General features: G+C 39.7%; 2 protein-coding genes across 4 annotated transcripts; both read right to left on the bottom strand.

Moving 5' to 3' along the window:
* Positions 1-220: 220 nt before the first annotated feature.
* LOC137108140 (prenylcysteine oxidase-like) lies at positions 221-8,570 on the bottom strand. The gene is made up of 7 exons (XM_067492478.1): positions 8,192-8,570; positions 6,993-7,199; positions 6,107-6,281; positions 4,930-5,141; positions 4,451-4,591; positions 3,937-4,348; positions 221-3,297 (listed from the first exon to the last, which is right to left on the bottom strand). Exons 1-7 carry the CDS (start codon positions 8,298-8,300, stop codon positions 3,048-3,050), a joined length of 1,506 nt encoding a protein of 501 aa, XP_067348579.1. The 5' UTR covers positions 8,301-8,570; the 3' UTR covers positions 221-3,047.
* Positions 8,571-8,972: 402 nt separating this feature from the next.
* tcerg1b (transcription elongation regulator 1b (CA150)) lies at positions 8,973-25,488 on the bottom strand. 3 transcript variants are annotated; one of them, XM_067492472.1, is made up of 21 exons: positions 25,386-25,488; positions 24,279-24,504; positions 22,871-23,023; positions 21,237-21,525; positions 20,872-21,114; positions 19,000-19,059; positions 16,682-16,882; positions 15,988-16,088; positions 14,970-15,058; positions 14,714-14,874; positions 14,436-14,517; positions 14,180-14,315; positions 13,330-13,419; positions 13,069-13,187; positions 12,582-12,732; positions 12,212-12,376; positions 11,609-11,791; positions 11,020-11,199; positions 10,701-10,784; positions 10,098-10,198; positions 8,973-9,735 (listed from the first exon to the last, which is right to left on the bottom strand). In XM_067492472.1, exons 1-21 carry the CDS (start codon positions 25,430-25,432, stop codon positions 9,534-9,536), a joined length of 3,063 nt encoding a protein of 1,020 aa, XP_067348573.1. In that variant the 5' UTR covers positions 25,433-25,488; the 3' UTR covers positions 8,973-9,533. The 3 variants fall into 3 exon arrangements, with proteins under 3 accessions (XP_067348573.1, XP_067348576.1, XP_067348575.1); XM_067492475.1 differs by having other exon boundaries at positions 20,872-21,051; XM_067492474.1 differs by lacking the exon at positions 19,000-19,059.
* Between the last annotated feature and the right edge of the window lie 352 nt (positions 25,489-25,840).

The raw sequence follows: 25,840 nt of genomic DNA, 5'->3' as shown, positions 1-25,840 counted from the left end.
GGTTACAGGAGTTTGTTACACATGGCCATAACATGTAAACTTAATGGAATTTTAGAACATAAGTGAAAGCAATAAAGTCTGTCTTATTTCCATAAACTCCCTAACATAGTAAAAGCCTCCATTGAGCTGATCCAAGACAATTGTTAGGAAGAAGGGTTATGGAAACATTCTTACGGTTTCGGTTTCAGTATTTCTCAGTAACTTGGAAACTGACATGGTGCTGGATCTGAAAGCTGCTTTATTTGAGGCTGTAGCAAACACAGTGACAATATTATAAATAACATCATTAGATACATGGAAACATCCAGATTAAGAAAAACGTGCATTATCTTTTATCCATCTATCTGCAGCAGTGGTTCTCAATCGTGGTCCATGAGGACTCCTGCTCTGTTTGCTTTCCCACTAACCTACACTACACACTGCTGACTACCTAGATTATCTGGGTGTGTTCAGTCTATCAGAAGCTGTGCCATGAAAGTTCAGCAGGGGCAAACAAAGTCAACTGGTATCTTTAGCTTCTGATTGACTGAACAAGTCCGCGAGGTACAAGATTGAGAATCACTTTTCAACAATAGGTCTGTGTTTCGTGCAGCCAGTCCTGTCACAGTGGCCCAGCAGGTTTCAGTTGAGTTGATCCAACAGTCTAAGATTAAACACATCACACACACATCAAATGGCCTGCAGACAGTGGGAGGATCAATGAGAAGAGAATGAAATGAAATAAAGAGCGTGTGTGCTGCGGTGCGACTTCTGGGAAATTTCTGAACTCCTTGCAAAATGAGACTTCTGGTGAATTTCATCCACAAAGCATCTTGTGTTTTTTTTTATTTTTTCCATTCAACAGTATAGCAGCAAAGCTTGTTTTTGTGGCCTTCATCCAAACACAGGATATGTTTTGGTTGTGATTATTTGTCAAACTTTTGTCAAAAATGACTGTGCAGACTCTAAAAGTCAGTATTAACATACTGATTTATATCATTTCATACAGACATAAGTGCACAATGCAAACACCTTGACTTTGGCCCAATGTTCAGCCTCAGCAGTAGGAGTAAAGAAAGTCTCTCTCTCAGAAATTGACTTTTAAAATAAAACAAAATACAGCATTAGTAACTCCCTTTCTCTGCACAGCCCTTCAAGTATTAGTCATGACAACATTATGATAATTATAAATACTGCAAAACACACATCATTGAAATTCTCTTGATTGGTCAGAAGAGTGAGACTTGCTGAAAAACGTTTACAAGCGAATATCTCTGCACCGCTGCCAGTGCTTTCAGTGAGTCTGAGTCACTGGAGGCTTTGGTCAAAAATTAATGTTTTAAAAGTCCTGGAACTAATTAATGAAAAATATTTGAAAAATCCTGCATAAGATTACATTTTATTCTATACTGACAATTTGAAGACCAAGCATGTTCCAAGTTCAGCCTGATATTCAAAATAGCTTGATAAAACAACTTAAAAGTCGACTTCCCAGAGCTTTGAGCACAAACAATTTCATCCACAGCAGTTTTACAACTTCTATTTTAGGTTAGACTTTGTGTGTGTAGATAGAGATAGAGATATAGAAATAGAGGCATCTGACAAATCAATCGTAAAGTGTCCTTCAGGTGACTTTAACCTTAACACACTTTTTTCATCATGCATAATATTTGAGACAACACATATGAAGTCCTATAAATGCTTTGCAAACAATTAAGTACACAGATCCTTTGTTCCCAACTAATGAGCATACACTGTTTAATGGTGATAACTAATGAAGCTTAGAGTCATTATTGTAAATTTAGCAAGCTGCCCTTTAAATTCAAATGTTTTATCCCACAAAATCGTACTCATTGTGTGTTTAACAGCACATCATTTACACCAAGAACCATGCTAATTATTTTAAATGCAGAAGCTGCTGCTTAGAGAAAACCTTGTATTTTTGAATTAAACTTAATGGAATTTGCAACTTTCATATCAACTACAAAACCTTCATTTCATCATTTCTTCCTCAGACTAAAGATGAGGTCGTTTCACGTTCAACATCATATTCCCAGTACATATGAACTTAAGGTCTTTGAAGCCACAAGATGAAAACACTTAAGTAAACCTTTCAGAGTCTAGGAATTTACCTTATGGTAAATGGCCGCTAATATAATGCTTTTATCCAGACACACACACCCGATTGCAGTGGCTGCCATGCAAGGGGCCCACCTAACCCACCAGTAGCAACGTGGCGTGAAGTGTTTTGCCAAAGGACACTTTGACATGTAGCTGAGACCGGGGATCAAACTGACCCTGTGTTCTGTGGACGACTGTCCACTGATCTACAGCCACCCCACCTTATTCCAAACAACAGCTGTAAAAACTTTTTTATTTGTACCAGTGTGAAAGCTTGTTGGTTCCATTCCCAGGGAAAAAAACGTTCTGCGGGATTATACAACAAAAGCAGCAGTGAAGGGAGTGGGAGGGAGGGGGGATGGTCTGATGAAATGGGCCAACAGACTGTGGCACCAGTGGCCTATAAGATCAATAAGATCCCCTAAACAATACGTCCTTAAAAACTACGGACAGCAACGGTAGCCCTGTTTTGTTGTCGGCGCTGGTTTATGTGCCTGATGTTGGTGTCATAAATTTCAGTTGCTACAGCTCAGAAAAAAGCAGCCATTTAAGAGTGTGTCATTCAGTGTAGAGTTTTTTCCTTGATTAGGTTAAAAGGTACTGTTCTGTTAGACAGAACAGGGCCAATGACTTTACTGATGCTCATTCACAAAACCAATAGGTAAATTGTCTCCTAATAGACCATTCACTTTCTACAGAGATAAATATTAGCAAATTAATTGATAATTCAATTTTGGACTTTGGAGCCTTTTGGACAGTAGCAGAAGATCACAGTTCGCTTAGTCTTGGGTCTTGCTTCAGTACCTCAGAGCCTAGCGGTAGTGAAGCCTCAATTTCTTTCATGCTGGAAGAGCTACAGTAACTGGTAGAGCTTCTCTTGACTTCCCTCACACGAACTTCTGATGTGTATCTTTGTTGAAGCATATGGCGGATTTGAGGTAAAGAGGTCATAGTTCAGTCTTGATCCTGTGCATCAGGTCTCTCTGGTCCACCATGTCAGTCTGTCTGTTCCAGCGGTGGTAAGCAAGCAGCGCAATGTTCTTGGCAGCAACTGAGCTCATCTCCATAGCACTAGCAGCCCACTCAATGCCATTGAGGTAGTAGAGATTTGGGTGAAGCTCCACCGCTGGCATTCCTTGGCTGCCACCGTAACAAGGGTAAGCCTGCCACTCTGTCACCTGCACCGAGTAATATGACCTAAAATTGAAACAAACAGTAAATTGAAGAAATGGTGACTATTCTAAATATTACAGATCTCTGTCATCAAGCTTAACAAATGAGTTTGCAATGTGTTTGCAAACAGTTAGGAACAGGAATAAAATATACATTAGTCCCCAGAGGATAAACCTTTCCTCTAGCACCACTATGAGGCTATACATTCTATTAGTGACCTGTCTCGATCTACTGGATGGACTGTCATTAAAGTTTGGTTTACGCATACATGAAATTCAGCCTTAGCTGAATTTATTAAGAAGTCTGGTGATCCCTTCACCAGGTCAAACGTTCAGCCTGAGCTGTAGGTTTTGTTCAGCTCTGTTTTGAAAAGGCTTGGGTTGTAATTAAACAAAGCTGAAGAACACAGTAAACATTACAGTGTGTTAGCATGATGCTGTCAGCAGCACTACTGTGCCTAAGTGGGGCCTTACAAAGCTGCCAGCATGGTGGTAGATTTATGTTGACATTTGTCTTGCCAATGCAAAAAAATAATAATATTCTGCAAAGCAGAATGTACACACTGTTCAGTCGACTTCCTCCGTTTCACATTTCACGATCACGTACATCTCTTTGAGACCTACTGAGTAACATGAATACTTTTCCAGAAACAATGGGGCTCACCTAAAGAGGGTTTTCAGCTGTGATTTATCCAGAGGTTGTGGCGAGAACACTTTATAGACTCCGGCCTCTTGTGGCTGCTTACGCCGGAAGCCGGCAGAGATGTTAACGGGACACACACTAGCCACACTGTTGAAGAACACGTCAGGTGTCTCCGTTGTCAAAATACTGGTGAAGGGGAAGAGGCGGGGGTCCGGAAACCCAAAGAACGAGGTGTTGAGGTAACCGTGGACAATGGTCGCTACAGTGCTGTGATAATCTCTGGGAAGATGGTCAAAGGGAGGTGCGAAACCTTGGAACTGAACTCCAGACTTTACGCTGTTCTGGAGTGGAGCTGCCAACACTACGATGTCATACAGCTCCGTTCCTGTCCCTGTTGCTGTCGTGTAGCTCAGTTGGTACTGTATAGAATCCCCTGTAGGGCCAAAGTGCAAAATCACTAAAAACCGTACACTTCATGAAAAAATAAAGAAAACCCTCAACACGATCCCACTCAACCAGGATCAGGATAAAATACCTGACTGCACAGGGGAGATTGTGTTGACTTGTGCTTGCAGCAGGTTAGCATTGGCCATCTTCAGCAGGCCAGAACACACCAGCTTGTTTCCTCCTTCCACCGCCCACAAGTTGTTCTGCGCACCAGCTAAAGACACAGCGCCTGAAACACACATACAGCACACATAAACTCACAACAGATGGTGCCAAGTGCTATAAAGCAATTATCAGCTGCCCACACACTTTCCTGTTCTCTCGCTCCCACAGGCCACCCCCTTCTCTCACCTTGCTTTCCTCTCATCTATTCTCAACTGCCTGCTCCTCCCTTGCCGGTCTGCTGTATCTCTGTTATTTCCCTTCGTTTTCTCTTTCCTGACCTAGATTGGTGTGGACATATACGTGTATCCTACATCTGGCCATGATTTCAGTGCTGCAGCCTCTCTTGTTTCACTGTCTTCTCTTTCCTGCTCATCACACCCTCAAACCACTCATTCATCTGACCTATGAAGGCAGGGATGCTGACGTTCTGACCGTAGTTGACCCTCATGACTGGTGCAATGACCTCATCAATGAAGCGCTGCGACACACCCAGCTCCAGGAGCGAATCAGAGAGTGGTCTCCTGGTCATGTTGATAAATCCACTCCCCCCAAGAGAGTCCAGTAGCTCCTCCACTGAGCTGAAGGCATAGCCATGGGCCTGGTACTTGTATATCCTTTATTGAACATATAGACACAACAAATTAATAGTTATTTGTAATTATGGTGATCAATACTACATCAGTAGATGCATAAATGGGCATACAGTTTAAATAGTTTTTCATCTTTCGTTCTGAAAACTGGGACAAATTATTGCTACGGTCTTTAGAAACAAAATTTTTAATCAAATAAAGACAAAGGGATATACTGTTGATAAAGAAAGAGAGAGACAGTGATACAGAAACAAACCATTTCCCAAGGGAGGAAATAGAGATGGCTAAATAGTGATTGCTAAACTGGAAATTGGGCCCTGGTTTATTTTTCAAGCAGAACCTTGATTAAGATAACAAAAGTGCACACCACCTAAATTCTGAAACAGGATTTGCTGTCCAAAAAAACAGTTGTAATTTATTCTGTTAAATAGAGGATAAAGTAAGCGGAATTTTCAAGACAAAGCATTTAGAAATATCTGGCAGATTGTCGTTGATATTTTCACTGACCCCATGCTCTGAAAGTCCCACACAGAAGCATACATAGGTTTTGCAGTGATAGCAACTGCAACTGATACTGGAAAAATAAAATCATGCAGCACTAATTTTGCCAACTGCCTGCCACACTTGAAGGTAGTGTGGTGCATTCATTCTATAGCTGGAATAAATCTACTTACAGTCTACATTGAACTTTGTGAAAACAATGGTGGCAAACAGTTTTAAACTAGAAATTTCTGTTTAACAGAGGCACGTATACTTAGACTTTCTTGGTCCATATTGTCTTTCCAACTGAATAACAGCTGACACCAGAAAGAAAGAGGGTACAATATGAAGTAGAACGGTCTAATCATCATTTTGAAGACATGCAGGTCTACCCATATCATACCAGGGCCCCTCCACGCACACGTCATTGGTTATTTATAACAAAAGGTATAAGCATGCCAAACATATGCAACGTAACAGAACAACAAACATTCCTATTTCTTACTTACCTCATAAATTTCTCCATAATTTCCTCCACCCACATCTGCAGGCGTATGAAGCTGATGCCATAGCGCCACCATAGCCGGAACAAGTCCAGCAGATACCAGTCAGTCTCCTCCAGAATCACCTCCTCACCGTTAAACACTGCAGTCTTTCCTGCCACATTGCGCCGATACTTCAAACCTTAAAGGGCAAACAGAAGGCAACATAAAAAGGACAAAATACACAAAGAGATACATAGAAGAATTTCACACTGAGGATTTTTAAAATAATGTTAACAGGTAAATGGTGCCTTTTCTGTGAAAATGAAAAGGAACAATATGCAGAAAATATTACAATTGTTTTTCTCTTTCATATTGACAGCTTTTTTTCTCTAAAACCTCTGGACATTGCTAAAATGCACCAAAAGCATTGTGTGTGCTTTGATTACTTTGGTAGAGCACTGAACACAGTTTACAGAACTACGTTTATCTGTATTCCAGACACACACGGTGCTAATTATTAAAACACAAAGAACTGCCTGGACTCATGTCCAGTCTTCCTTTGCAGCTTTTATTTGCTGAAGGCACAAAATAATTCAGATCAAGCTGCATGCTTATTTGCTTTGCCCCTACAAAGGATACAAAAATATGGAAAAAACAAAAAAACAAAAAACAAATAAGGTACCTAATTTGCACCTGCTTTCTTAGCTTGTAACTCTGAACAGATGTTTGTTACATCTGTTGCTATTTTGGAAAGAAAACCTTTTTACAACACAGCTTTGTTTAACTCTTTCACGATTTAATCTTATTAAAATAAATTAAAAAGTACAGAGTAAATTTTTCATATGTTTCAAGGTACATACTTCTGATCCTGATGCCTTTTAACCTTTGTGTTTCCTGTGTGTAAACCCACCAAGATGTTTGAGAAACTCCTGCATGTGGAGGTTGAGGGAATGAATGATGGAACCTCCAGACTCATAGTCATTGTGGTTAACGGTTACAGTTGCGAGACGGCCTCCGACTTCACCCTTCTCAAACACATCCACCTGTACCTCAGGGCCAAAGTGTTGGCGCAGGAAGTGGGCCGTGGCACTGCCTCCTATTCCTGCCCCGACCACCGCTGCACATATGGTCAAGAAGAATCATTACACAAGTGTTTTTGGAAGTGCAAATCATGCACATTTATCAAATGTACTGCACAAACATTTTAGTTACTCTAGATGCTTAGATTCTTATTGATTCCCATCTATCCTTTACTTGTGGTCAAACTGTACATCCATGTGTATAAATACTTAAACAGCAAACCAAATAATTTGTTTTAAAGCAATGCTGCATATCCTTCTATTGGTTTGTTCACAGTGTAGTTCCATCCTATTAATGCCACTTCAATTTCTCACGTAAGGTTTGCAAATGAGAGGAGGTTGACACAAATTGAAAAAATGTCTTGACTCACCTCAAATAAGAGATTGTGGACATCTGTCAGATTGATCACAATGTAATGCAGTCAAATGTGCACCCATATGGTGTACTCCCTGGCTCTACGTTGAATTGTGCAAAACTTTAATTTTACACAAATTTCCAGTGTTCTGTGCTTGTTTTGAACACATTGTAATGGTAAAAAAAATCTGTTAAGAGTGGCTCACAAAAAAAAGCTAAAGGGGAAAAGGTAAATACACTAACCAAGAGGCGTGTGATGTAAGCAGTCGGCTAACAGATTCACACACATGCAAAATTAACAAACCGTTAGCTTTTAAGCTATTAGCCAGACGTAGACAGTGGTCACACACATTATTTTTATTTATATATATATATATATTATATATATATATATATATATATATATATATATATATATATATATATATATATATATATATATATATATATATATATATACACAAATTATAACACAGACATTTCCTTTTATATATTAAAACATTTTTAATATATTTTTTCAAGAGTTAACCTAGCTAAAGAATGTTAACGTGCTAGCTAAGTTGAAGCCAAGCGTTATTCTTCGCTCTCACGGAGGCCAACGTATGTGAGACCCGCTGACTGAGGGCTAACATCAATACGCCCACTATGATGTTTCACTACTCTCCGTAACGTTACCTATCTTAGAAGGCGGAGATCCGTCAACATGAGCCGGTCTCTCCGGGTCTCCGACAGTGGAGCAGGCGAACAGCACGACGGCAAACAGCGGAAGAGGAGAGCTACCCATAGCTGCAGAGGAGCAGAGATAACCGCGAGGGGACAGGGACGCTTACCACATAGTTAACTCCCCTCTTCTCTTCCCCCACAATGACACAAATTATATTCAGAACTAGGCTGACCGTGCTGTTATTACGGCTGACAGTCTTCTTCTTCCCGTTCATTAATTTGATGGTTGGCAAAAGAGCTTAGAGTCCATTACCGCCACCTACTGGGCCACTGTGGTTCAATTTCCTTAAATATTGGATTACTTAAATATATATTCACCATGATGTTGGTCCAGGATTATCTAATGTAATAGCAATTACACTCCAATAAAATATGTTAAACTGATCTGTTGGTTACAATATATGCATATTCAACGTTTGCCTATTTTATCAAGTATGTGAGCCTTATGATTTTAAACGACCTGTTCAGTAATCCACCCGTAAGTAGAAGTACCACTTCAATTTGATTATCATGATACAGTATAGACTGTAAAACTTGTAGGTGAAAGGTATAGTAAGAATACATTTTAAAAAAGTAAAATTATTTTTTAAAGTGGTTCTCTTTGTTATTTCTTAAACTTATTTTCTGCTTTTGATCTGTTCCAGGGTTTCCTCCAGTAATGTTTATATTAAAAGCATAAAGATGTGTGAGAATTTAGAGAAAAAAAAAAAATCCATGTGACAATTTACTGAAAAACAGTGGAATTTGCCTTTATTTCATTCAACGAGTAAACCACTGAGCAGGAACTAACATTCACACTGAGCCGCTGAAACAATGACTGGCACAGTGGAGCTGTAAGGCTTAAGGATGCCTCAGACACATGCACACCCACTCACAAACGCTCACGCTGCACACAGACACATTCACACGCCACACACACTCCACATCATTTCGATCAGGTATCTTACACCTCTGGGGCTCCTCAGGTAGCAGCCTCATAAATATCCCTCTCTCCCTCTATCGTGGTCAGTCAGAGGTGAGGGGTCATGGGTCACCTTGAGATCAGGTAACCTCTGTTCCCTGCTGTTGCCTTAAGTGCAGGGCTATTTCAGGGCTAAGAGGCGACATAACACAGAGACCTTAACCGTTTATCTCTATGGTACATCTCTATGCAACATAACCCCCAGCAATAACACTGCAAGGCCAGCGGGGGGCCTGAAGGGCAGAGGTCAAGGGGTTTTTGGGGGAGGTCATGCTCTGGCCAAAAGAAGGGCAGGAAGGAGTAGGGCACCAGCCGAGAGGGTGATGTGATTGGTCACTTAGTAGAGCGCCGGGTTGGCTCAGAGGCAGTCGGAGGAGGTGGGGGTCCACGGCGGTCTAGATCTTCAATGTAGAACATGATGAGCTTCCTGCGCTCCTCCGGGACGCACTCCAGAACAAGGTACCGCTTGTCATTCTGAAGAATCTTCTCCACATCCTTCAGATGCTGCTCAGACTCCTGGATCAGTTTTCTCGACCTGGTGGAAGGAAATGTGTGAGCAGAAGCCAGTTGGAAGCAGCACCGCAAAATTATAAACTATATCCTCTCTATCTACCATGTATGGATTTACAGGAAGGTCAGAGAGGCTAGAACATAAGCCTGCGCTAGAATGAGACTGAAAATTAACACACTCTGCTGCACTATGCTCTTGCTCCGTGTGCTATGCTTAATCTCTGCACACTTTTGGTCTTGGTTGCTATAAAATTTTAATAAATTACAGTACGTACTTTTTGTAAGTCTCTTCGAACACACATCAGATTGTGTGTATTGTAATTGATTTGTAATATTTTTTGTTGCTATTAGTGACACAATCATATGTGTTGCAACGAGTTGACTCACCTGTATGTGATGAACTTTGTTTCCTTTAGGAGGGTTCTGAAGTCAGCCTTGGCTGTAATGTATTTGTCTTTGATGTAATCTTCAAACTCACGTTGCCTCTTCTACAAAAGGGACAGAATATCGCATCAGACAATTGAAATTTAGATTAAACAGATGAGTATTTCCCACAAATCTCTTATGAACCAAATCCTACCAAAACTCTATAGGACAGCTATAAAAATTCACACTTTATGACAGAAGCCTGCTGACCAGCTGGCAAACTACTTCAGTTAAATCCTCTTTTGGGGTTTCTGCAATCGCCGCCAAATGAAATTAAAGACTATTTAGGAGCTTTTTAATACAGCAGAGAGCATTTTAAAACCCTTTCCAAAAATCCTACTAGCTAAAGCATGATAGAAATTGTAATATGCAATTCATGTGGAACAAATTTAGCAAATACTTTTCAATCCCTCATCACCAGATACAGGATTAGTGGCAGCTCACAACTTGTACCTCCACAAAAATTTCATGATATATCAATCAGAAAAGTGAATGAGAAAGACACTATTATTTGGTATACATTTGATAATTAAGCAAACAAAAGATGTGGAAGTTTTTTCTTACTCTGTCACTGGAAGAGAACTTGATACAGCGAGGATCGTCCTTGATGACCTTCTTCACCTCCTTCCATGTAGTTGTCAGAGTGATCTACAATCCAAAGAAAACACAAAAATCAGTTAACAGGCTCATAAAATCAGTTATCAAGTTGACTCAAGTCAAATAATAAACCACAATATTGCACTTCACATTAAGAGGAGTATATTTTTACTTTAACTACTCTGCTTAAAACAAATAGAGGCTAAATAAAATGCTGATTACAGATTACTGGCAACTTATCCATTTTTTAAAAGATTTTTTTGCGGTTTATGTTTTTCTATCTCACCATGCTGGTCTCATCGAGCAGCTGCCTGAAATGTTCTTTTTTCTTCTTGGCCAGTGCTTCTACGTGTTCGTTAAACAGCTTTTCCTTTTCCTCCCTCTCCAGCAGTGAAGCTGACTCCCAGCGATGGTCCTTCCTCAGGTTACGACGTGTGTCAGACCATGTTGCATCTGAAGAACGTACCTTAGGAATAACAAAAACTATTTAAATGCAGGACAAGTATAAATATAATCCGTTTCCATCTTTTCACCATCTTTTGACAAAAGGAAATATTTCATATTTAAAATTATTTGCAGTGAAGGTTTTACAAAACAAAATAGCACACTATTATTATATAAGTAATACTTATTGTTCAGTCGAAGTAAGTGTAAATTAATATTTTTAAATGAATCCCTTTTTTATTAAGTCACAGTTGTTTCTGTCTCATTTGACATAATTCTGCTTGGACTTGGACTGGGAATACAACTTCATCCTGTCCAAACAGCAAAAATCATTTTCCAGGTGAAGAGGCACATGTATTATAACATTATGAAAAATTATCACACGAGAGCAGGTTTCATAAGAAAAATAAAAAAGCTGCAAAGCATATTACCATATCAGACATGAGAGCTTTGAAATGCTGGATGGCCTCTTCTCGCTTATGCTGCTCCCTTTCCCGGTCGATCTCTTTGGTCTGTTCGGATCGGGCCTTTTGCACCTCCCGCTCCCTCTCTCTGAGACTGGCCTCGATACGAGCCTGCCGCTCCATTTCTCGCTCCTTCTCAATATCCACACTCTGCGGGGATCACACATGGTGTCAGGCTTGTTTATTATGGGATGTCAACAACAGATATGTTTGCATACTAATGTAAGAGAAATTGAATAAATTAAGAGTTGTGGTAAACAGAGTTAAACAGTGGTGGCACTAAAACTCTGGCCACTGGATTATGGAAGTTATATTCCATAATTCCATAAGTTTCCATTGCACTTTTGCTTTTGTTGTTACACGTATGACCATATTAGCCAAACCTGAAAATTACATAGGTATTTTAAAAATGGACGAGAAAAAAAAAAATAAAGAAAAAAAAAGAGTCAACACTTAGTCGCTCTACAGCTGCTCTCACACAGCTTAGACATCACTAAAGCAAAAACTAAAAACATTCTATTTTGGCCTATTTCACTTTCACATGCCTCACCCACTGCAAGCTGCTCCTACCTTTGCTTGTTTTTCCATGTACTGTTTGAAAAGTTCTTCTCTGAGTGCAGAGCTCTCAACAGCCTTATATCGAGGGTCTGTCTCCAGCTTCTCTTTTACTTTGCTCCACCGCTGGCCTCCCTCTATGTGTTGCTCACTTAAAAGATCAAAGAAGTCTAGTTTCACCTGGAATCAAATATACACAGATTAAACGATTTGGCAAAAGCAAGGCAACAAGTCTGCAGATGATTGAGACTGAGTTACATGCCTTAAGACATATATTTCCGTTAATTGACTCCTGCAGAGATACAACTTAGTCAATTGATTGCTGTAGCTTAAAAGAAAAAAGCGATACTGTACATACTGATATTTGAGTGTATTCCACTAATACCTTCTCTCCTCTGGACTTGGAGTCTTCTTTCTCCCTCTTTCTCATAGCAATGATGAATTCCATGAAAATAGCCTCCCTGTCTTTCATCTTTTCTATGGTCTTAAATCGTGGGTCTCGACCGTGCTTCACTGCAAATTCACTAAACGTTGTTCTGTAAAAGAAAAATAAAAACTTTTTACAAACTATCTGCTCAGCACCACAGGAACATTTTTTTTACAAATTACTTGTTAAATTCTAATAGTATTATGATATTAATATTTTGGGTTAGGTTTCAAGCTATTGAGAGGAAATCAAAAATTGTTACGCTTGTACGTATAAACATACACACACACACAGAAAAGCTACCCTTAACTCATTACATAATCCTTTTTCTTTCTGTCTCACTAAATACAAGTCTAAAATGGAAGGAGTTTTTTTTAGCAAAAATATAATTATTCAGCTTTGAATATTCTAATCACAGAGGAGAAAAATGTGCCTGTCTCTCTACCTGGGTGTAAGCTTTGCCTCCTCCATCATCTTCCTGAACTCGTCTTTGGCCTGCATCAGTTTGTTCTTCTTCTCCTTCCTCTCCTCCTCCGCTCGTGTCTTAACATACTGATCAAACACCTGAAGTGGGCACAATTACAACAACATGAGCATTTTTGAAAGCAGCCAGTCCACAGCACAATAAGTAAAGTTGTAAGTAAATAAGAATTAGTAATAGTCAAGGAGGAGAGAGGAATACTTATGAAAGGAAGGGAAACTGAACCTGTTTTCTCTCTTTTGGGTTAAGCAGAAGGTAACGTGGGTCAAACACAATCTTATGAAGTTCTTTGTCCCAGGTTGAGAATGCTGACACCTGCAAGTAAAACAGACAACAGTAGGATTAGACACACATCTATGTGTAACATAAAGTGTCCATGCACAGAGGGGGGGAAAAAACAAAACACATTTAACACAAACCCATGCCACTGGTAAATGGCCAACTGTTGTGTAATGGTGTGTCCTTAAACCACAAATGGTGCATTAAAAATATGGTAGGGGCAACGCATCAATGTAATTGATTATATAAATATGTTGATGCGTCACAAGTAGGAAGTCAGATGGCTATGTCTAGGGAGAGCATGGAGCCCACTGATAAGCGAACGAAAACAAAATTGACCGTGATCATCTAAAGTATGGGAGATTTTAAGCAGAGACCAAACAACATGGTGCTCTGCAAATTGTTTAATTTATTTTGCTGTTGAATTGCTAAGTGCAGATTGTACCACATTTCTTTTACTTAAATGGAACAAGCTCTTTGCTTTAATGATATTGCGGAGAGCCTTTATATTCTATCTGTAAAACACAGATCACCAGTTATGACTGGTCTATTTTTTATTTGGGGAATAATGCCCTCCAGTGCATACTTTGTCGTATTTATATTTATGTGTCATATTGTCATAAAATTTGGAAATGAATGAATTTAAAATGTTTATCAATGTCCTTTATTTTTCATATTAATTGAAAGATAGAAAAGAGACCTTAATAGGAAAATAATCTATAGATGAATTGAAAAAAAAAAAGTCTTTATGTGCAGCCCAAATAAAATATAAACTTAAGTGTAACATATGCATTACCGCTCTCTCCAGCAGCATGTCTTTAAACTGGGTCATTCTGGCCTCCAGTGGCACTATAGCTCGTTCTCTGGCAGCTCTCAGTTCTGCCTCCATTGCTGCTTCCTTCTCTGAGTCTGCCTCTTTGACATCCTCCTTCCTGTGAGGGGGGAAGCCAGTGATGGTGTAGTGGAGAAAAAAAGAAGACAATGAAAGGGTTCAGGATGAGAGGGGAAATAATCCAATAAAGTACTAAAGCATCAAGTAATGGGAGACTTACTTCCTCTTCTTGGCTTTGGTCGGTTCCTCATCCTGGTTTTCTTCAGTAGCAATGGCTAATTCCGGCTCCTCTTTATTGACACCTGTGCACAAATACACAAAAACTGAAGATATAGCAGCACTCACTGATTGAACCCTGTGACTACAAAAACATTAAAAACAGGTTGTTGGGTCAGACCAACAAGCACTAGTGCATTACGTGCAAGCACAAACTCAAAGGACTTATGCCCAATGTTCTAATCACTGACAGCATGTTTTGCGGTGTATTTTTGTCCTCACCCATCTTCTTGATGTCCTCTAGGCCTCTTTTGTGTGGTGGCTCCTGGATGTGCTTGTCAACATCGGCTCGCCCAACCAGCTCCTCGGGTCTGTCCCACATGGACAGTCGAGTTGTCGGGTTGTAGAAAAACACGCGATCATCACCCGTCCATACTACACACCTGATGGAAAGCAGCCGACAGAGACAGTCAAGAGATTATACCAGAAGGTAAAAAATGCCTAACATTAACTGGATTCAAGGGGATGGTGTGCATACCATGGTGTTCCAGGAATAGGGTTGGTAGCTATAGGCCTTGCTTTCTGAGCTGCTTTTTCCTCCTCCGTCATCTCTTCTTCTTTAGGCTCCTTGATACACAGAGATAAAAAATTTGGTTTTTACAGTGCCTTGCAAAAAGTGTTCCAACAAGTGTTCTTTTTTTTCCCCGACAATAAACATATGAAAAGTGTGGTGTGCATTTGTATTCAGCACCCTAGTCAATACTTTGTACAACCACCTGTCACTGCAAATACAACTTCAACCAGGTTTGCCTATAGTTAATATTTGCCAATTCTTCTTTGAAAACTAGCTCAAGCTCAGTCAGATTGAATAGAGAGCATCTGTGAATGGCACCATTGACAGATTCTCAACTATACTTAGCATATGAATATGCTTTGATGTAAACCATTCCATTGTAGCTTTGGCTGTATGTTTAGGGTCGTTATCCTGCTGAAAGATGAACCTCCGCCCTAGTCTCAAGTCCCGGCCTGTCAGTTTAGGTGGACAGCCATGTCGGCAGGTTTGCAGAGAGCCGTACTCTTTCCATTTCAGATGATAGATTGTACAGTGCTCCGTGAGATGTTCAAAGCTAAGGATATTTTTTTATAACCTAACCCTGCTTTACACTTCTTCACAACTTTATTCCTGACCTGTCTGGTGTGTTCCTTGGACTTCATGATGCTGTTTGTTCACTGATTTTCTGTAACAAACCTCTGAGGGCTTAACAGAACATCTGTATTTAGAGTTTACTAAAATAAAATTACACACATAACAAGTTAAGTTATTGTGCTGCGGCTGTTAATATTGAGGTCTCTTCTCATGGCAGAATTCACTAAATGCCATCTGACACTGGTTCAACATGTTGAATAGGCCAAAATACCACCACCAAGGACCAACTGCAAATACTAGGCTAACAGAGGCTCCCTCTAACACTTACCAACACCTGACTAAGAACACATCTGTACATTTGTTATGTTGGGTGTTATTTTTATTTTTTTATTTTTATTTTTTTACATACCTCCTTCTCATTATTAGTGTTTTCAGTTTTGTTCTCCTCATCCTCCAATTCCATCGCCTCAGCTTCCTCCTGGGCCAGACACTCCTTCACCTTTTCTGCTTCTTTTTCCCAATACGAATAGGAGGAGAAAAAGCAAAGACAAGTACAAAGTAAGACAACCAAAAGTTGTGGATCATAGCTCAACAAATACATTTCCATAAATGCTTAAAAACTAAATAATAAACTAAACCAGTATACTTCTAACTGGTTTAATCTGTTGGTGAGCACACAGAATTCATATTACAGGTCCATCTTTTCATGTATTTGAAAATTTCTGTACAAATCACATTAACTGCAGGACATTAGTGCCCATGAGCAGGTCTGTGTGTGTTAGGATTCCTCTGGATTACCTTTAGCTTCTCACAGATTAAGGACTTACTTTATTGTAAAAAGGGATTATGAAAGACATAGACCAAATTCAGCGAGTAAAGAGCTACTTCCAGCCCTAGGATGTTTTGCAATTGAAGTTTGTTTGGCTGTGCATTCAGTTCGACAAATGATAGTATTGTTGATGAACAGAACATGACGTGGAAGTAGAAATCAGTCAACTTTAATTAAATACACTACAAGCAGAGTCGATCACAGGTGATAATCTCAATTTGTCAAGCTTGACAAAAGCTGCATGTGTGTCCCATTAGGAATATGCAGTACCTACCTTTCTCCAATAGGGCCTGTGGTTTGTCCCAGGTGGACTCCAGTGTTCGGTTATTGTAGTAGTATGTTTTCCCATCAGCTGTTTTGTACTCTGACCACTCAGGTAGTTGCAGTGATCCAGCTATGGAGGCAGGAGCTGCTGAAAGAGCCAACTGGGGGTGCATCATGGAAACTAAAGGTGGGCCCATACCAGGAAGCATACCTGTTATTAGTCAGAGACGAGAGACAGACCGTGATTAGGTGAGAGTCATGAGCCAAAAACAGCAGCTATAGTGGACAATACTATAGAATAGGTATTATAGCGTAATATGTGAAATGTAATATCCCAGGTTGCCCCTTTGTAATTAATGTATTAGTGAAAACAGGTAAGACAAAAAAACAGAATTATTCACAGCAACTATTCCTGCAAGTATGTATCTGGTGATCTGGAAATTATTAGATAAGTATGTGAATTGAAAAAAAGTTGTTATTTTGTAGAAGAAACTGCTGAAGTCATAAGTGACAACATAGGCAACATACACACACACACACACACACACACACACACACACACACACACACACACAGGAAAAACAACAACCACCACATGGTAGCCCTTACTGTTAAACTACTGAACAGCAGCAGCTGGCATTAATGGGAAAGTCTTAACATCAACTGTCTGTCTGAAGTTGTCTACAGTCACTAACCACAACACTAACAAGGACTTGGCCCAATCCAAATATTTGATTTTCAAGTGTGCTCTCATTTACCAGTCACAGTAAAACAATTACACAATTACGTATGCTGAAGATGATAAGTAAATATGGTAAACTGAATGTGAAGTCTGTATGTATAATCACCACTCTACAGGAAATGATATGCATTCACCACCATGCCACTAATTAAGGGTTTCCATATACAACTGCTTTAGTAAGTATTTAGACCTTCACCTTTTACAAACAGTGTTTCAGATTTCAAAAGAACATAAATTTATCGACATTCTATTACATTTAATGACAAAGTGAAATTACATTTTAAGAAATATTTGAAATTGTAAAAACATCAAAAACTGAACTCTTTGGACTTCATGAACTGTGTATTGCAAAACTCAATTTACACAGGTGTGTACCTTTCTTTTTAGGTTTGTGAGGTATTCATCTCATTTACAAACAAAACTACACTACTAACACAAGCTACTAAGTACAAATTCACTGCATAAAAAATTAGTAAGCCAGTGAATTCCTGTTTACCCTAACTGCATGAACAAGGTTGTAACAGCAGTTCTGACCTGGGCTGTGTTTATGGCACCAACAAATAAAACCAAAGATGGGAGGGATTCAAAATGGGGTTAAGAAGTATGAGAAAAGCCATAGTGCCAATAACAGAAGGTGCAGTGGCCGTCGTCAAACCATGACACCAAGCACAATTTAAGTATTTACATGATAGTGTGCTAAAGGATTCTCCCTCTGGAACAAGACACAGAATAAAGCTCAACTGAACCAATGGGCACACACCAAGAATACTGATAAATACTAGCAGCACATTTTTAGACCCAAATAAATGAATCTGGATCAGATCGGGTCCAGCATGTTTGGCATGACCTGACTGAGATGAACAGGGAAGTGACCATGAACATGAATGTGAGAGTGTGCTGATATGGGGATGCGTGAGTGCAAAAGGTGAAGACATAAAGACAAGATGCTTGACAGGGTGTGAGTGATTCCAAACCCACAGCAAAAGTCACACGTGAGTTTAAATCTTCTCCTAAAAAGAATCATCTGTGAAGAATTGCAGAAAGTGCCTGTACAGATATGAGCAAAACTTATATTGTTCATGACCAGAAAATCTAAAGTGTGTCCTGAGTTTTGTTATTTTTGGTTCTTAAATGTGGATAATTCATTATAGTTTTAATTTGTTACAATTTTTCTGTTTTTTTTATGTACTTTGATGCATTTTTTGCAGATGAATTAAATAGACAAACTGTAAATTAGTGAGCTTTACCAGGAGGTTTTCAGTTTTCATGTTTACTGTATGTCTAATCAATTCAACTGACCACAGGTGGACTTTAATCAAGTCTGCACAAGTAAAGCAATTTGGATGCAAGTAAAGGGTTCAGCTTTTGATTTTTATTACTCACTGCATCGTTATAGGTTAGTGAGTGTAGACTAACAAAAATATAAATATAATAATAATTTAAAACTAAATCTAAAACACAATAACTAAGAAAATATGAAGGAGCTTGAATACTTTCTGAAACCACTCTATATCAGATGACTCATGTAAACATTCACTACCATGCCATCTACTGGAGTTCTGAGAGGCGAGCGGGTGGGTGTTTACCGTTGGCGCTGGGGCCTGCCTTTACACAGGGTGCACCTACTATCTGCATCATTGCTACACCTGCAAGAACAACGGACAAGCAAGCATGTGGTTGAACACAGCAAGACACTGAACATCAACTACCATGGTGTGTTAAAGAGTTTTTGTGTGTGGCCCCACTCAGACAAAGACTCACCCAATTTTGGATTTTACATCACTGCAACAACAGTTGCAACAACAACTCTGTTGAAGTTATGTGCATGTAAAGTTTTTAGAGTGTACACTGTCTTTACAATCCAATTTAAGGCTTATTGGAGGTCATTATGTCTTTACTGCATATAATAACCATAAGTCCCAAGCCTTGTTCAATTTGACGGTTATTTTGAGAATGCTAAAACAGGGGTGGGGAACCCATGCTCCTGTAGGGCTCCAGCCCAACATGTTTTCCAACTATCCCTGCCTAAACACTGCTCCTCCAGCTTCTAACTGACTGAACACACCTGATCCAGGAAAACAGCACTGAGCACAAGGACACTTGGAAAACATTCAGGGCTGTGGCCCTGAAGGGTTTCCTACCCCTGTACTAAACACTCAATCCACAAAAACAATAAACTAAGAAAATCATTTCCCAAATTATATTTTTGTTTAAATTACATCTAAATGGAAAACATAACAAAGAAGGAATTGAAAACCTAACAGTGGAAAAGAGATAAGCGACAGAAAAGGCTTTGAGTGCAAACACAGAAAACTAACAGGAGCTACATTGTACATTTAGCCACTGTACACAGGACATCCTGATTGAACCTTGAACAAATTTTGCTTGATAAATCTATGTTGAGTGAACTAATTAGACCTATCCATTACTAGAAGATATACACATATACAGAATACATAATAATCAAGCGCACAGCTGTATATTTGTGTTCTTACCAGGGTACAAAGCTGGAGCAGGATTTTTTTTTTTTTTACAGGTTCTAACATAAATCTATTATGGGTGCTAAAACTAATACTAGTGTATGATATTTAATTCTTGAAATATTTATGAACGATTCGCAGTGTTTCCACAAATTATTTATTATTGTGACCACCACCAATAATACGAAAAAACATTTAGTGTCTTAGAAAATTGTACTTTTTATAAAAAAAAATCCTAAATGTCTTGTACTGTGATGCTCATTACCAATGAGAAAAATAGCATTACAAGCCGTGTCTCAATTTAGAGGCTGCATCCTTTGAAGGCCAAACCCAACAGGCTGTCCCATTTCAAAGCATAAAAATTGAGCCTTTGCCCTGCCAACCATCTGGCAACAAAAGCTCGAACAGGTGGATTATTCACGGCCTAACATATCCCACAATCCTTTGTGTTGGTTAATTTATGTGACATTGGTGGCTAGCTAGCCGCTATGATAACTAAGTCAAGGGGCCTAAATTCTCACGTTTTCAGAAAATATATTAAGTTATGTTACATTAATTATGTCAGGTAGGTAGCTATTAGCTTTGATTCAGTCTTTGCAGTACGCTGCGTATTTTGGTAACCAGGATGTCAGAATTAAATGTCAATTTCATCAGTGTATCAAAATAATTTCTTTCTCTGTCTTTCTCTCTCTCTGACACACACACACAAATTAATTATGACTTGCATACACAAGCAAAAGGGTGTACTGTCAAGTCCAACTAATATAAAGGTGAACAATGCAGCAACACTAGCACAATATGGTGGACAGAGTGCAGTAGAGTACATCAAAGAAAGGGCCAGCATGTATTCTGCTTTATTTTAGCAACATTATTGCATAAAAATATACCGAGATCCACCCTAGGTATTTTCTATCTATAGCTATGGATATCGATTCCTGAATATTGTGGAAAGATATTTTCTTTGACTACAGAGCTTACCTGGGAGAGGAATGTGCATGCCCGGCAAGGGCACCCTGAATGGTGGCACCATGACTGGGGGGAAGGCAGGTATGGCTGCGGTGGGCTGGGCCACACTGTGTGGCAGGGCTGCAGGCAGCAGTGGCACAGTCTGCACTGCCGTTACAGGGGATGGCACTGTGGAACAAGTCACCACAGTGACTGGAGACACAGCAACAGTTGAGGTCACTGTGGCAACAGGGGTCAGGTCTGCTACAACAGTGGCTATGGAAATCAAAAAAGTAAAAAAAATAAAATAAAAAAAGAGGATTTTTATTGTTGCTTGTGTGTGTGTGTGTGTGTGTGTGTACACCGCGTGTATGTTTGATACAAGACATTCGACTTGCCTGCAATGGTGACAGAGGGGGAAGGGGAGGTGGTTGAGTCTGGACTGGAGGTGACTGTGCGGGAGGGGGTTGTGGACAGGGCCTGAGTAGGGGAGGCTGCTGCTGCTGTGCTGGGTGTAGTGTTGACACTACTTGTGCTGGAAGCTGCAGTCACCCCCACACTTGTGTTTGTCCCAGCAGCCCCAGCCCCTGCTACGAGAAGAGGGTTGAGTTCAGACTGCTGAATAATCTTCACACCGTCTGGTTTACTCCATGATGACTCTCTGGTCCTGGCGTTATAGTAATAGGTCTACAGAAAAGACAAAAGACAAGAAAACCATGAATTATCATACATGATTTTATTAATAGCGTTATACGTTTTTTGATAATGTGGATAATTTACTAAGAAAGATTTCTTCAAAAATTTGCATTCCCATTGTAAAAGAATACTAAGATCATGGGCTTTTTCCTAACTTTGTGTGTATCTGTGTGTATGATGCGAAACAACAGCTCTACAATTAAACTAATATTCTCAATTCCTATAAGCAGTATATAGCAGATTTCTGGTTCTATAGATTACATCAAGCAAAGCTGGTTAAGTTTAATAGAGCAATAATCCCCATAAGATCTATATACAATTTATTTTAATATTTCTAAACTGAAAATTCCACATCCTCAGACAACGCCTTGCAATACCGGTGTAGCGTGGAACAGGCTGTTTAAACAAGGACTTCAAGCTATTATGTATGATCGTATTATACATTTGCATAAAAACTGTTAAATTGTTTGTAAAATAATAAATTAATCATTAACCAGTACCAAGTGTTAAGGGGATGCAGGGTCATCATATGAACAGTACGTTGCCTTTTTGTAAGTGAGGTCGACTTTGTGTTTTAAATTTCTGTCATGATATTGAGTAGGTCAGAAGATAAGTGCGGCCATAAAAACCGAGCTACTGAAATACTATTTGTGTATTTATGTTTATATATTATATATTTATTTCCTCTTTATCTCTCCCATCAAATTCTTCATCAAATTTAAATTGTTCAAACTAGTTTTTACCCAGGGGTACTAGTACTAATTTTAGAAAATGAAAATGGCAGAGAGCTACTCATTTTTATTCTCATAGCTTATTTAACCCCAGACAAACTGAGAAGCTGTTTTCCTGCAGGACTGTGCTGACTGCGAGTGCTTTGGGACGCCAGCACGCGCTGCTCGTTGAGAAGAGTAAGAACGATAGAAGCTTTCACGTCAGAGTCTCCAATTACGCCAGAAAAAGTCGCTAGACATGTCGCTAGTTGCTTTGTAAAAAAAGACTCGCTAGGGGGGTCTTAATACTCACTAAATGTAGTGACAAATTCTCTACGTTGGCAACACTGATAACCCCTGGTTCGTCAAGGTGCAGCAGTGCACTTGACATGTACATGATACATGTAGGTTGATTTGTCAAGTGACTACTCAAATTTGAGTAATTAAGTTTTCAGGTTTATGTAGCATGAATTAGCCAATTGCCGAGCTACCTGGAAAGTGGCTGCAAGCTCCCGGTAGCTCATGAGAAACATGTTTTAAGCCCGTGTTTTAGCTAAACAAATAATGCCTCCATTCCCCGACAGGTAATAGGGGGCTGTTTTGTTTGCACATGACTTCTAGCCTACCTTTCCCTCTGGTGTTTTGTTCTCTACCCAGATTTCATCTGTAGGGTTCAGTGCCGGGGTTCCAGATGCAGGAACTGGGGGCATCCCAGGAGGAAACAGCATCCCTGGAGGAGGTGGCAGGTTGCCAATCGGAGGGGGCAGGAAAGGAGGTCTCTGTGGCAAAAGATAGACCAAGCATTTAGTTTTCAAAAGCTTGTTTCACATATAAACTCCGGACAAAGTCAGGAGAAATCAGCCCTGGACATTGTCCAGAGTTGCGTTTTACTTTGTTCGCACAGGAAACACAACGTGATTGAAAACTTAGGCTGCAGGAAACAGTGTTTTGCTTACAGGACATCGGAGCTGTGAATCTAAAAACAAACCCTTTTGCTCTCTTTAAATCCTCCCGACAATTCAGGACAGAACAGCATGCTACACATACACACACATACACACACAGGTTCACGCACATAATACAGACTTAGTACTAAGGGGCTTGCAGGATAAAATCTGGATCATGTCGGGAGCGTCTCACTCTGACGTTTGCTTTTTCACACACACACACCCTTACGGAGAAAGTCAAGAGAATTTCATGATTCCAGTGAATGTGTGAAAGAGGCTAAACTGCAAGTATGGCTCTGCATCTAAATTATACAAAAACAATACTTCCTTTCAGATGTGTCTTCACTGGATATAGGAAAAAGCTGGTCAGATAAACAGGCCTACTGAACATTCTGAAATGAGGAGGTTTGTAAATCAATAGTGTTTTTACAGTAGAATTATCTAAAATCAAATAAGAAGACTTTCCATAAGCAAATATATTACTAGAAAATGGAATTTTCTGCTGGACACAAGTTTCAAATTGGCTTGTTACTAGACCACCTTGGCAGGACAAAGAAAAACAGACAAAAAGTAGCAGAGTGCAATGACCAAATGAAAAGATCAACAGTACCTAAATCAGAACCTACAGTAGCCTTTAGAAATCTAAATACTCAACCACATTTTTGTTAAATTCAAATAGTTTTGAAAATAAGCTCCAGTCTTCCTGATTGTCCCATTGCCTGTGCCTCATTCTGCTCTGATACAGACATGGCAAAAAAAATAAATCAAATTTTTTTAAAAAGAAGAAAGGTCTTCTCTTGATACACAGGTAATCTGTCAGACATACATCCAGGTAAATCCACAGCAGAAGGGAAATCTGATTACTCATCTCAATGTGTTGTACTTGGGCAGAAAACATAATATTGTTGTTTGTCTCTAATACAGTGACTTAATACTGACAAAACAAGTGTGATTCACAATTACACAGCTACAGTTTGCTGAGCTGTAATAAGGAGTATTTCTGTAGATCAAAGAGCTTAAATGTAAAAAAACCTTTTTAGTTTTTGTCGCTGTAAATGCTGTGTAGAAGAAAACAGAAAACTCTTACTTGTAGGTGAGGAGGTCCGATGGGTGGTGGCATGCCTCCTGGTGGTGGGATGGGTGGCATGTTGGGGTCAAAGGGTGGACGTGCAAAGGGGGGTCGTGGTGGGGGTCCCCTCATCATCCCAAAAGGGGGTGGCGGAGGCCTCAGGAGTGGTGGTGGACCTCGTATCACTGGAGTCTGGGCAGGCGCGGGAGCAGGGCCACGGAACCGCACTGCCTGCTGCGCCATTCTAGCACAGCAAATAATAAGTAATTAACAATCGGGGTTTGAAGGCAGATTACTAAATAGTATGTGCAAAAACCCACTGAGATATTAACATATGTAATTGCCATCAAAGCATCCTACAAAAGGTCAGGCAAGTTTAATGTTTGATAGGATGTGAATATTTACAGATTACTCCTTAGGAATAAAGCATTATCCTTTAAATTATAAAATCAAAAGAGAAACAGCAACAATTTCAGCATATTACAATTAATGCAAAGTGACGTAACATCCTTTGGTTTAGTCGTCCAGGCAGACTATGGAGGTTTAACGTTTATTATGGAAGAAATTGCAATGCAAGCTAGGGCAGTTACGGATGCTATTGCAAAAACACACCGATCTGTGTTCATTATGTTTTTGTAATGTTACATTTCTGCCGATTGGTGTAAAGTACTGCGAATATGGTTTCAAAACACCCAATAGACGAAGTCATGTCTCCCTGCCTACTAATGAATGTAGCATAACGTTAGCTTAGCGCCCTGGCTAATGTTTATTAACATTTGAGCAAGGAACAGCACTGATAAGACGGGAGATGTGTTTAATCACAAACCCAGGCCGAGTGCGTAAGTCAGCCTGGTGGAAGACAAAAACATCTGCCTGTGTCTGAGCTCGCTGGCTGTGTTTACCGCGTGTCACGAGCGGAAACCGGAGCAGAGCCGCTTGGCAACACAGGCTAGTTAGCTAGAAGCTAGTTAGCTGTCGTGGCTACATTCAAAAGTAGAACCACTGTTTACAAAAAAATCACGCCATTAAAAACAACGCTAACCAACCTAATATAAAATGCTGGCTTACGCATAATAATGCACTAAGCTCATGCTCGTTCTGACGCTTTACTTGCTATTATCTGACCTGTTGTCGCTGAACCCGATAGTCTCGCTCTCTGCCTGGTCCGCCATTACAGGAAAATGTAACCACTCCTTTTCCTGGAAACACCCCTAAAGGAATTTCTACGTTCCTTATTCGCTAAAATGCATGTCATTCATCGCCCGGTCCAAAATAATTGAGTACTGATTGGCTAAGAGTTTTATCGCGAAGGTTTAGCTGAACAGTTACTGGTCAGCTCAGGTCCCATTTTTTTATGATGTCTTTGTTCAACTTGTGTGTTGTCAACTGAGCGGTTTGGCCACTTTTCTGTATGGTGGTATTTTGTATGTACTGCATTAAAGTGTTTGAATTTGTGTATTTTTTATCCTTACTACATTTATACATCTACCCCACTATAATTAAAGGTTTGCACTTTTTACTCAATTGTCCTTATGTCTTCTTTTTTTCCTTTCCGCTGTTCACGTTCAGGGGTTGCCCCA

Source organism: Channa argus, chromosome 22, assembly GCF_033026475.1.
Source record: "Channa argus isolate prfri chromosome 22, Channa argus male v1.0, whole genome shotgun sequence".
NCBI classification, from domain to species: domain Eukaryota; kingdom Metazoa; phylum Chordata; class Actinopteri; order Anabantiformes; family Channidae; genus Channa; species Channa argus.
Note: the sequence above shows the minus strand (reverse complement) of the source record. Positions and strands in the feature narration are given on the sequence as shown.

What these genes read in the sequence shown, in the direction of transcription:
- LOC137108140 (XM_067492478.1), bottom strand. Translation starts at nt 8,300, where the DNA reads ATGGGTAGCTCTCCTCTTCCGCTGTTTGCCGTCGTGCTGTTCGCCTGC. An exon ending in ATTATGGAGAAATTTATGAG is followed by an intron (nt 5,142 to 6,106) that starts GTAAGTAAGAAA and finishes TGTTCAATAAAG; the next exon opens with GATATACAAGTACCAGGCCC. An exon ending in CAGCATCCCTGCCTTCATAG is followed by an intron (nt 4,592 to 4,929) that starts GTCAGATGAATG and finishes TGTGTGTTTCAG; the next exon opens with GCGCTGTGTCTTTAGCTGGT.
- tcerg1b (XM_067492472.1), bottom strand. Translation starts at nt 25,432, where the DNA reads ATGGCGGACCAGGCAGAGAGCGAGACTATCGGGTTCAGCGACAACAG. An exon ending in AGAGGACATCAAGAAGATGG is followed by an intron (nt 14,518 to 14,713) that starts GTGAGGACAAAA and finishes ATTTGTGCACAG; the next exon opens with GTGTCAATAAAGAGGAGCCG. An exon ending in TGCTCGATGAGACCAGCATG is followed by an intron (nt 10,785 to 11,019) that starts GTGAGATAGAAA and finishes TTTGGATTGTAG; the next exon opens with ATCACTCTGACAACTACATG.